General features: G+C 42.4%; 1 protein-coding gene and 1 pseudogene across 1 annotated transcript; one reads left to right on the top strand and one right to left on the bottom strand.

Moving 5' to 3' along the window:
- Window positions 1-2,635: 2,635 nt before the first annotated feature.
- Window positions 2,636-3,533, bottom strand: LOC121474882 (annotated as a pseudogene).
- A 5,081-nt stretch (window positions 3,534-8,614) lies between these two features.
- Window positions 8,615-11,204, top strand: LOC121474881 (cytochrome c). Its single transcript, XM_041728034.1, has 3 exons — window positions 8,615-8,767; window positions 9,867-10,043; window positions 10,173-11,204. Exons 2-3 carry the CDS (start codon window positions 9,875-9,877, stop codon window positions 10,319-10,321), a joined length of 318 nt encoding a protein of 105 aa, XP_041583968.1. The 5' UTR covers window positions 8,615-8,767; window positions 9,867-9,874; the 3' UTR covers window positions 10,322-11,204.
- The last annotated feature ends 1,098 nt before the right edge of the window (window positions 11,205-12,302 follow it).

The raw sequence follows: 12,302 nt of genomic DNA, 5'->3' as shown, positions 1-12,302 counted from the left end.
GGAGAATAAAGATACACTATTTTAAATTTAAAATGTGATAATGTTAACTAAAGCTACTATTCAGTATCTAGTAAGAATATACTCTTTTTATGTCCTCTGGAAAATTTAAAATTACTGGGATTATCTCTTATTTAAATATTTGGTATAATTTACCACTGAAGCCCTGAGCGTCTAGTTTTCTTTGTGAGATTTTAAGTTATGAATTCCATTTCTTTAACAGTTATATTACTCGTTTGCTCCTTATCCCTAAGGCTTTTTTTTTAATGTATTCTTATTTTTTTTAAGTAGGCTCCACACCCAACATGGAGCCCAATGTGGGGTTCCGACCCATAACCCTAAGACCAAGACCTGAGCTAAGATCAAGAATCAAACACTTAACCAACTGAGCCACCCAGATATCCTTGCCTAAGTTTTGATAAATAATATTTTTCAAGGAACTTTTCATTTGACCTACATTTTCTTTCTCTTTTAAAGATTTATTTATTGAAGAGAGGGAGAGGGCACACGTTGCACATCATAAAAGTGCATGAGCATGGGGGAAGGTGTAGAAGGAAAGGGAGAAAGTCTTAAGCAAATTCCTGCTAAGCACTGAGCCTGATGCATGGCAAGGAGCTCCACGTGGGGCTTAATCTCATGATACTGAGATCACAACCTGAGTCAAAACCAAGAGTGAGCGGCTCAACTGACTGTGCTGCCCACACACTCCTACATGTTTAATAAAGTAATGCTTATTTTCTTTTCAATGTCTTTAAGATTTGTCATTTTTCATATGGATTTTTAGTACCTTTTCTGTTGATCCTTCTTATCACTTATCTCTTGTATTAGTCTATTCTCTTACTTTCAAACCTTTTGTATTCTTGTGTTTTAGATGTATCTTCTTTATGTAGAGAACAAATATTTCAGTTTTTGAAAAATCCAATTTGAAAATCTCTGTGTTATAACAACAGAATTTAGTTCATTTTATGTAGTAACTGATCTCTCTGGGTTTAAACCTACCATCTTACAGTGTGTTATCCTTCCTGTTTTTCCTTTTCTTGCCTCTTTAAAAAACTAATCACATTCCATTTTTTCCATTACTTTGAAAAACATATAGAACTTTTCTATTATTCTCTTAGTTTCCCTAGAAACTACAATATACTCTCTTCCTGAATAGCACAATATATAGAATATTTTAACTCTACTATTGTGATTTATGTGCTATAGTTGTTGCCATATATATTAATATTAATGCACACTTTTTATTATATTAAAATAGTCTGGCAATAAAAAGGCTGCTTATAGAATACTGTTAGGTTAAACTTTACTTACAGGATGTTAAATCCTTAGAATTAAGGTTTCCCTCAGAAAAAGATTAATGAAAACATTGATTGCTTTTCAGATTTGATAGTCACTGCTTCAAAAGGTGGTTTTACCTGAATAAAACAAATAAAACCTGAATAAAAACAAACAAAAAAACTTCAGAACACAAATAACACTTTTATTTCAGTATGCATCCACATCTCAGCATTTAGTGGTCCTGAACAGAAAAGTGGAAAAATGCAGCAATTTGCCAGGAAGTGAAGCCCACCAATTTCAGGGGTCTGCTGTGCACACTGAGTTCTTTCTTAATCTCTGCTGAGGACCATGATCATAAAGCAGCAGCATCAAAAACAAAATACGCACCAAATTCAACGTTCTTTTTGTTCCAGTTGTCAGATTCCAAACGAGACCCACGTGGATTCCAAGATGACCAAATGAGAACTCTGTTTAAAACCTCAAGTTTTAAAAGCAAAAGCAATTACAGGAAAAGAAAACAATTCATTCAGAGGAATTACGTGTGCTTACAAATGTCTTCTGTGGCCTTTCTCCGTGTTTTACCACCAAGAACTTTGAGAGCTGGCAGGTCTGAGTGCCCCTGGTGGCTGTTCTTCTCATTTTAGCAAAACCTGAGCTGAAAAACTGCCATCAGCTGATGATGACAGCAAAGAGTGGCAGGGCTAAGGATCTAATATTCATTCCCAGGCTGCTGGAGAATGAGTAAATTGATTCCAAAACTAAATAAGGGAAGTCAGAAACTCTTTCCAACCTTACCTGATGGCTTTTAGCCAAAGCAAGGAAGTGTCATGGAAAGTGCTAAGTGATGATGGTACAAAAAGGGACTTGAGGAGAAGGAAGGAAAGAGCAGCACCATTAAGGTAGGGGGAAAGCTATGGAGAAAACCCTGAATTCCTCACCAAAGGCCAACTTCAGAGGGTAGCAGAGGAGGTCACAATCTATGCCTTGGCCAAGGGTGGTAGTGGGAAGTAAAGAAAGGACAATGGCTTGGAAGTGGGAGGGCATCATTTAAGACTAAAAAGAAAGAAACCAGGAGTGCAGATGGAGTACTCCACACACACCCAGCTATATAGCCCCACAGGCTGTGACCCAAAACCTTCACACCTACTCTAGCAAGCCACCCCAAGCTAGAGGGCTGTTGCAGGGAGGGGGGAATGAAGGGAAGAAGGGAGAAAGGAATTGAGGGAGGGGTGAGGGATGAGAAGGGAAGGCAGAGACCCCAGACCATGTAATCAGCAGCAAGGTGACTGTGTGATTTGTCTTTTCATAGTTGAGTTAGGTGTGCCCCACTGGTTATGATGGCAATCTATTTATACTTCCTTGATCCCACAAGTTCAACTATGTAGACAGTGATTACACTTGACAGGATTTGTTATAGCACAACTTATGTGTTTCAAGTGGACAAAAAATTAGTATCATTTACAGAAGGGGAGCTTCCTTTCCAGTACTTCTAGGTCTATAAGACATAGCTAGGAAATTTACTACTATGGAAAATAAGGGCTGCTTAAATCAAAGGCTGGAGGGGAGAGGTCCTGTAGTTTCTCTTTTTGATTAATTGCTATAACACTGTCCTTCCGGTGGCTGAGGGAGTTTCATGTTTTCTTTAGCCATCATCAGGCTCCACAGCTCTTGCAGGACAAGTTTAATGCTATATGAATCCTGCCATTTTGCTAGCACTGGCATGGTTCTTGGGTCCACCGCTCCATTAGAACTATTAACTCCATTCATATTAATTTTTGTTACAAATCTTACAAAAGGGAATCTTCTGGGTATTTAGCTCCACATTCTATTTTAAGGCTGTATATGAGATTTTCATAAATTGTTCCTAGAGGCCTAATTATCATCCCTGTCCATCTTATAAGTGTCATGTCTTCACCATCTTCTAGACCCAGCTAACTGCCATCTCATACTCTTTTCTGGCCTCCTTCTAGTTCTTCCAAGTCAAAAATTGCAAGGGACTTTTACTCCTGAGCCCATGGTGGCTGCCATCTTGTGTCACTTTGTATATATTTCAGCTACAAAAAACATCATTATTTGAACAATGTCCATTTAGATTCAATGACATATTTATCTATGTTGTTGCTCTTGATTTTTCCTTTATCTTTGATCTCTTAATCTGTAATAATTCTTTTGTATAAGAGCACCCTTTAGAATTTTCTTCCTTGTGGATATGCTGGTGACAAACTCAGTTTTTGAAATGTCTTCCTTTCTTTTTTTTTTTTTTTTTTTTTTTTTTAAATTTTTTTTTAATTTTTTTATTATTATTTATTTATGATAGTCATACGGAGAGAGAGAGAGAGGCAGAGACACAGGCAGAGGGAGAAGCAGGCTCCATGCACGGGGAGCCCGACGTGGGATTCGATCCCGGGTCTCCAGGATCGTGCCCTGGGCCAAAGGCAGGCGCCAAACCGCTGCGCCACCCAGGGATCCCTGAAATGTCTTCCTTTCTTAAGAAATATTTTGCCAGATAAAGAATTTAATTTGACAGTTATTTTCTTCCAGCACATCCATATACTGTCCTCTGGCTTCCACTGTTGATGTAGAGAACTCAGTGGTCAGTACAAGAGTTCTTTGAATATCAGTATTTTTCCTCATTTTGCTTTTACATTATCATTGTCTTGTTAGTTTTTTTTTTATTTATTTATTAGGAATGACTGATTTTCTTAAATCTATGAACTGGTATCTTCCACTCAAATATTGTTTCTACCCTATTCTCTCTTCTCTCCTTCTGGGGCTCCACTTAAAAGTACATTATACATTATCTCAGTATCCTCTTTTGATTATTTTTCAGTTTTAGAATGTCTATTTGATTCTTGTTCAAATCTGTTATTTTTTTTTAAAAGATTTTATGTATTTGAGAGTGAGAAAAAGACAGCAGGGGTAGGGGGAAGGACAAGCAGATTCCCCCGAGCAGGGAGCCCTATGCGGGGCTCCATCCCAGGACCCTGAGATCATGACCTGAGCCAAAGACAGACGCTCAACTGACTGAGCCACCCAGGCACCCCTGTTATTTTACACATATATACTTTCCAGTCGTCTTCTAAAATGTTCAAGCCTGGCTTTTTATGTACAGAACATAATAAATATTTCATAGTTTATCTGATGATTTTAAAATCTGGAATCCCTACTACTCGACTGTTGCTTATGCTAGTTCTCACTCATATTGTGGATCTAATGATCTTTCCCCCTTTGCTGAACACCTTAAAAACTTTATTTGTAGTAATAACCTGAGACTTAAGCTGATATTACCTACTTCCAGAGAGAATTTTCATTTGATTCTACCAGGTGCTTAAAGGCAACAGAATTCCTAATCCAAGTTCAAAATTTAAGATTTTCCCTAAAGAAATCAGGCCACAGATCTTGTAAGATCAGTATTTCCTCCAGTTTATCCTCACTTCCAGCCTGCAGCTCTTTGAAATGCTGACCGAAAGCAAGGGCTGTTTGCCAGGTACCAGGTTCTCAACCTCTGCAAGTCCTGACCTGATATTATAAATAGAAATACATACATTTCTACATACAGATATAAGTATCTATATATATAAAGACAAATAGTGTGTCCAATGATCCCTGCAGCTGGTATTTCCACCTTTGTGAAGGTTCCTTCTACATTGTACCAGGATCAGTGACTGGTAACAGAAGTAATGGTATATCACTTCTAGGATTATTAAAGACTGGCATCTGTCTTAGCTTCTCTGTCTTGGGGAAGCAAGTTCCATGTGGTAAGCAGTCCAATTCACAGGCCTCCAGCTAGGAGCCAATAAGGAACTGAGGCCTGACAACCATGTGAGTAAGCTCAGACTTGGATTCTCTAGTCTACTTGAGCCCTCAGATAACTGTATCTCTTCAACAGTTTGACTGCAAACTCACAAGAGACTCTGAGCCAGAACCAAAACGCAAAGCTGCTTCCACAGAAGCTGTAAGGTAATACGTCTGCTTATCATACTATATGCAGTGTATTTCAGTGATAATTTTTATTTCTACAAATTAGCTTTGGCTCTTTTTAAAAATCTGTTTTTTGATAGTCTCTTGTTTGTTGCAAATGCTTTTGCTTTCTTCTTTGTCTAAATGTTTTAAATGTCTTCGTATTATACATTAGAAAGGTAAATAAAAATTTTCTCTGTTTATAAAGGAAAATGACATTGTTTCCCCTTTTAAGAACGTTTTCTGTGAAAATCCAAAGTCCTCACTCTAGCCTTTAAGAATGTAAGTTTCTCAGAGGTCTGGGCTTTATCCCTTTTGGTATGTAAACACCTAGGAAGACAAGAGCTTCTTCACCTTAGGAGCCTAAAGTAGGTACAACTACTTATTTCTCAGGAAAACAAGTTTTATTATTCTTTTGGATGAGGACAACTAATTAAATAAATGGCTACCCCAATTCCTGAGGGAACTCAGGGTAAAAGAAAGTGAAAAAAACTCAACTGAGAAGGATCTGGCCACAAACTGTAATGGCAAGTCCTCCTACAGAAAACTGGTTACCATTAATCCATATAACAAGCAATAATTGTGTGGCCAAAAGGGAAATAGGCTACTATTGATCATAAAGCCTCACGTTTATTACGTGCTAACTAAAACCAGTATGACAGAAAAGCATTATAATTAATTTAGCTGTATAAATTGTGTGAGACTTTATTCTGATTTGGTAGTTTCTTGTAGACTACTTATATATAACCACTTTATTGTGCTTACCCAATAATGAACAAGTTTACTTTCACAATATAGTAAAGTGAGGAGACATCTCTTTCCTGCTAAGATTTTTACTTCTCCATTGATATCTAATAATTCCAACTCCTATGGCCCTTTGCGGGTATAATTTTGCTCTTTGTGTTTTTCGTAATGATCTCATGCTTGGCATTTCTTAAGTGTAGGAATCCTGAAGGCCTGGGTTAAAATATTTCTCTGCAGATTTATGTTTGCTTCTGCCAGATACCGGAACACATTGCCCACCCACAGCTACTATGTTAATTTTCCAGATAGAGGTTTCCCAGAGGGGCAGGTAAAGTATAATCAAACCCTAACACTGCATGAGAGCCCACCTGCAGTTATGAATTCTCAAAGGATACTTCTTCCTTCTACTCAGTACCCAAGGCCAAGCCAGTCAAGACTAACCTGGTTATTCCCTCTGCCGGTGAAGAGACTGTATTTTACACTTTGGATTCAAGGGTTTCAGCATTACGCAGTAGTCTCACCCAACAAAGGGATCCAAGGGCTGTGGTTACCTTCCCTTCCCCCTCTAACCTTTTTTTTTTTTTTCCCCTCTAATCTTTTATGAGCTTTACTCTCATTCTGCTGATCTATTAAAGCCTAAAGCTCTTTTACTTCAGCAAAAGTCCCTAGGGTACCCCAAAGTCAGCCTAAGCTTACCATGTTCATTTTTCAGTTCTTGTTCCCCACCTCACCCCTGCCTCCAACTAGATTTCTCTTACTTTCTTAATGACCCTCATTAAGTGTTTTGGTCTGAGTGAAGAGGGTATCTTATCATTAGGTCTTTTTCATCAGAAGGGTCTTTAAAGGGATCCCTGGGTGGCTCAGCGGTTTGGCGCCTGCCTTTGGCCCAGGGCGCGATCCTGGAGACCCGGGATCGAGTCCCACATCGAGTCCCACATCGGGCTCCCGGTGCATGGAGCCTGCTTCTCCCTCTGCCTGTGTCTCTGCCTCTCTCTCTGTGACTATCATAAATTTAAAAAAAGGGGGGGGGGTCTTTAAAAATACGGCATCTATAATGTTGGTAGAAGGGAAAAACCTAAGGCATTTGCTTTGTCATAGTTACACCCCTTACCAGCCACTATCGAGCCTACGGAGAAGATGGAGGTAGACGAACAGATGCAACATAGAACATAAAACCGGGGGGGGGGGGGTAGATAAATTAAATAAATAAATATAATGGAATAGAATAGAATAGAAAACCGAACAACTGCAGAATTATCATTGTTCTCAACTAATTCCCTCAGGTATTGTGAGTAAACTGTAAATACTGTGTGTCTCTTCCAAACTTGAATACATAGATATTATAAAACATAATAGGTGTGATTTCTGTTTCACGGGATGCTTTTGTGGCCCTAGTGTGTGCAATTAGAGGGAAGTCGAAATCAGGACGTAGAAAACAATAAAAAAAATAATCTGGTCGTATAGAGAGACGGATGGTGTGGAGCAGAAATCATGGTACCCGTGGTCTGGAAGGGGAGTAAGGTAATATAGTTAAGTTTACTGCTTGACTTGGGAGTAGGAAGAAGATGGCTAGAATGTAAGCTCCACCAGAGAAAGAGTCCTCCACGACCTACTCCAGGTAAATAATATGCATTCAATAAACACTTGTGAATGGATAACGGCAGTGCTAGAACATGAGAAAGGAGGGGGAAACCCATTCACAACTCGGGGGCTGAATTAGCGGGGGCAAGGGAGTCCAGAAAAAATATTTGCCAGGGACAGAACTGAGCACGTCTGGAAGGAGAGCTAGTTCTGGAGGGAAAGGATGATCCCCGGAAGCTGTGGTTATCAAACCTGCCTTTGTCATATGACCCCAACCGCATTACATCTCACTTGAACCGGTCATTCAGCCCAGGTTAGAGGAGATGCAAATCCTCTCTAGATTTCCAACAATGCTCTAGCCACTTGACAAGGCTCCTCGCTAGCGCCTGCACATCCTCCTCGTTCCGCACAGACACGCGAGGGAGAGACGGGTGTCGGCGGAAAAGCCGGCAGGTGCGGGGCCAGAGCTACAATCCAGCTTCCCTGCTGCAGACCCGGGGTGTCCGTCAAGGGGGGGGATGTCAAAGTAGCAGAGTGAAGGCGAAACAGTACGTCGGGAGCTCAGGTCCAACTCTCACAACTCCGGGTTCCAGGCGATGCTTTGGGGCGCGGCTGGCGGCAGCCGCGAAAGCAGGACAGAGACTGCGGAAAGGCCGCCAGCGGCACGGACAGCAGCCAGGAGACCTCTACGTGCGTCAGAGTTGGGGCGTTCCCCTCCGGGCAGCAAAACGCCCCCCCCCCCTCCAAGCGCATTACGTCAACGAGCCCAAGAGCAGTTACCTTAGCACAGTAACGCCCTCCATCCACCACGCGACTCCGCTCCACCCTCCCCTTGGGCATACGCATGCGCAGAAAGGCAGGACGGTGACGTCAGCCCTTCCCGGCACCGCCTCGTTGTCGTACATCCAGCGGCCTGTCGTAACTGCCGGCGGGAGAGCAGAAGGGCACCCGCGCGGCACACCCTACCCTGCTGGCCGGCCTCCGCGCCGGTCGTTAACGCAGGCCCTGGAGCCTGAAGCCAATGAGGCGCGGTGACGTCACTGCGTAGCAGGCCGCGCAGCCGCAGGGCGGGCGGCGAAGGGCCGCATCGAGTTCGGTTGCACCGACACCGGTACTTAGGTGCGGACCGGCGTGTCCTTGGACTTAGAGAGCGGGACGTCCGGCTTGCGAGCGGGCTTCTTCGTTTCGCGCGCGCGACAGAAAGGCGGTGAGCGCCGGGCGCGGAGGCCGCGGCGGGCGGGAAGCCGAAGCACGGGGACGCGCGACTGTGTCGAGGGGTGCGCGCCCTGGCCGAGGCCGGCGCCCGGGTTCGGCGAGTGGGGCGCACCTGGGGCCGGAAGGCCCGGGCTGACCCCCCGCGCCTGGGGCCGGCCAGAAGCCGGTGGGCTGCGGCTGGAGATGGGGCGGAAGGGGGCGGAACGCCGGCTAGGACGGGGAGTGGGCTCGATCGGGGCCCTTAAAGCCCGGAAGCCGCTTGGATGCTGACCCAACCCAGACCGAGGCCCGGGGGTCTCGTAGCCGGGGCCCGGGGCTGTGGAAGTGACAGACTTCCCGGGATGAGGGCGGGAATGTGGGGGGCTGTGCGCAGCGCCTCGGCCTCCTGCAGAGGCGGCAGGAACCACCGCTCCTGCAAAAACGAGCCCTTTTCCTTCCGAGTCACTTGTCGCTTTTCCCCCCTTAACCTGCCTAGGCATCCCGGGAAGGCAGGTGTCATCAGTCTCCTTGAAAGCCCGATTGGGTGACCTCGTGGGCGTCTCCAGAGAGCCCAGAGCTGGAGGACGGATGGGAGACCTCCCACCCGCACAGCAAGGACGTTTATACCGGCCTGAGCAGGCTGTTAGCAACCACAGGACTTGGGTTTTGTAAATGTATTTTGACTTATCAGAGGTGGCTTCACATTGCAGTCTGATTAAATAGGCTTTCTTAAAAGCTGAAAGTTTTGGTAGTTTGGTAGTTTTGGTTTAGTGTAATCATGGTTTTCGACTTGACTCAGATTTGTGACTTTCTGTGACCTTGACCTCAAACTTTTGAAACCGTTTTTGAACTAGGTTCCCACTTTGCTTACTTGGGCTTTAGTTCTATCCCTCCAATACACATAGATGTGTATTTAAGGAAGTTGTTCCAGCTAGTGGTTTTGGTACCTAGAGAGCCTGTCGCAAGCACACTAAGTAAAACTAGATTTCGCCCTGGTGATTAATACTCTAGATTTGCAGTGTGTTAGTAATTCAGTCCCTGGAGCGACCACTGGTTGGTTTTCACTGGATTTTTACTCGGAGAAAAAAAGTAATGGAGTCTTTCATTTTTAGATTGAAAAATGGGTGATGTTGAGAAGGGCAAGAAGATTTTTGTTCAGAAGTGTGCGCAGTGCCATACTGTGGAAAAGGGAGGCAAGCACAAGACTGGGCCAAACCTCCACGGTTTATTTGGGCGGAAGACCGGTCAGGCCCCTGGATTTTCTTACACGGATGCCAACAAGAACAAAGGTAAGGGTCTGGGAGGTGTGGGGGATCTGTTAAATAACAGAAGCACAATTTCATGAATATAACCAATGATAAGCCATTTATCAGAAGTGTAAGATACTTAACAATAACAATACGTCCTTCCTTGTTTAGGCATCACCTGGGGAGAGGAGACCCTGATGGAGTATTTGGAGAATCCCAAGAAGTACATCCCTGGAACAAAAATGATCTTCGCTGGCATTAAGAAGACAGGGGAAAGAGCAGACTTAATAGCTTATCTCAAAAAAGCTACTAAGGAGTAATAGTTGGCTATCGCCTTATTTATTACAAAACAAAAATGTCTCATGACTTTTTTTTTTTATGTGTACCATATTTAAATTGATCTCATTGACCAGAATTCAGATCATGAGTGGCTGATAGAAGGTTTCTCTTGGACAGTCCTGATTTAAATAAGATTGGCTTGTGGTTAAATGAATATGATCAGTTTTTTGAACTTTGATAGTAATTCTGGTTCAGCAAGTGCTCTCACTGTTTTCCCCTTCTAAAAAATATGATTGGAATTGATTAGAGATGTTTAGCTTTTCACAGAGATGGTAAATGCCACCTCTAAATTTATAGATTGGTTTTATATTTAGATTTATATAACTGGTTATATTAATATATTTAAATACTGAGGAAATCCCTTCACTCTCTCAGAACAGCAAGACTCAGCTGTGTTTCAAGTTGTGTTCCCTAGCCTGTTAAAGGCAGTGGCTGAAGATAAGCTGGCAGTGTCCACTTTATCTTTTTGGTCTTAACTATGCCAATTTAATTAAAATTCTTTGCATCTAAAATGTTGCCTTTTGCTAATTGAAAGGCATTTTAGTGTGGTTTGTGCGTAATATTAAAATTTTAACACTTAGGTTTTATACACCTGTAAGGTCAGACGCTTTTAAAATTTAGTGTGAGGAGATACAGCAGCACACTTGGCTTGTGAATTCTTGACTAAGACTAGGTTATTATTCAGGATTGTCTTCTAAACAGCTATTCAGTGACACAAATGTGGAATTAACCATGTATGTATGATTGGTAATGGTGCTTTTGCCAACTCCTTAGAAAGGTTGAAATAGAGGAGATCCGTCATCAGCACAAATTTGTAAATTATGTGATAAGGTTTAAGATAATTAAAAACAAAGTCACAGATCATGATTTTTCTAATGTGCTTGATTTAATGACTGCCAAAATTTTGAGTACAAGGATCCTAAGCACTGGTGGAGCAGTGTTACTAGCCATAGTACTTGATTGTTTACTTAGTCCTCTAGGACAGTGCGAATTAGAACAACACTTCAGTCATTGATCTTTAGAATTTCTATTGGCCAGAATGAGGAGTGGAGTGTTTATGCCAAATATAGATAGAATAACGTGCTTCTATTCCTAGTTTTGTGGTATATAACTGTATGATTTATATACCAAGTTATTTCATACATGGTCCATGCCATAAGATTTAGAGTAGGCCCTGGAAATTTTAATGGAGATGATGAGATTCTCAGTGAAAGAAATCTGGTGGTGATGAGAGCCAACCCTGGGACAATAAGGAGACTGGAAGAGGCCTTGTCAGTGCTTCCAAAGGTAATGAGGGTAATAGGTGGCTTGTGAAGGCTTGACAAAGCAGTTTGTAATTGGTGAATCTTATTTTCAATCATTGGAGAACTGTAAGTAAGCAAAGAAATCAGGAAACCTGTTGTAATTCAGGGAAAAGTCTTTGTAACAGAGAACTTGGTAACTGCAGAAGATAGTGGTATTCAGAGACAGTATAGCAATTTATCTTCTAAGAATTGTAGATGATCATGGGAAGATATGGAGACCAGGAAGATATTGATTTACTTCTCTGCCTCCTACGTTAACTAAAGCCTGTGTTGGCAGAGATAATTACTAAGTACCTGCTGTGTTCCAGTCCAGTTGTACTCACTAAGTGCCCCCGGTGCATTACTTATAACAACGTTAAGTGCTCCTACAGTTAATTCAAAAGTGAAATTCCCAGCTTTGAGGTGTATACGCTCTCAGGAAAAAAGAAGACAAAAACACTCTTTTTTTAAAAGATTTTACTTATTTATTCATGAGAGACCCAGAAAGAGGCAGAGACACCGGGAAAAGCAGGCCCCATGCAGGAAGCCGGACGTGGGACTTGATCCCGGGACTGCAGGATCACACCCTAGGCTGAAGGCGGCGCTAAACCACTAAGCCACCCGGGCTGCCCAAAAGAAAAAAATCTCTAACACATCTTCATTCCTACTGCTCCATTAT

Source organism: Vulpes lagopus, chromosome 13, assembly GCF_018345385.1.
Source record: "Vulpes lagopus strain Blue_001 chromosome 13, ASM1834538v1, whole genome shotgun sequence".
NCBI lineage: Eukaryota > Metazoa > Chordata > Mammalia > Carnivora > Canidae > Vulpes > Vulpes lagopus.
The sequence above is the reverse complement of the archived record's forward strand: the minus strand, read 5'-3'. Positions and strand labels throughout refer to the sequence as shown.

Coding starts and splice junctions, on each gene's coding strand:
- LOC121474881 (XM_041728034.1), top strand. CDS start 9,875: ATGGGTGATGTTGAGAAGGGCAAGAAGATTTTTGTTCAGAAGTGTGCG. Junction 10,044..10,172: donor GGATGCCAACAAGAACAAAG/GTAAGGGTCTGG, acceptor TTCCTTGTTTAG/GCATCACCTGGGGAGAGGAG.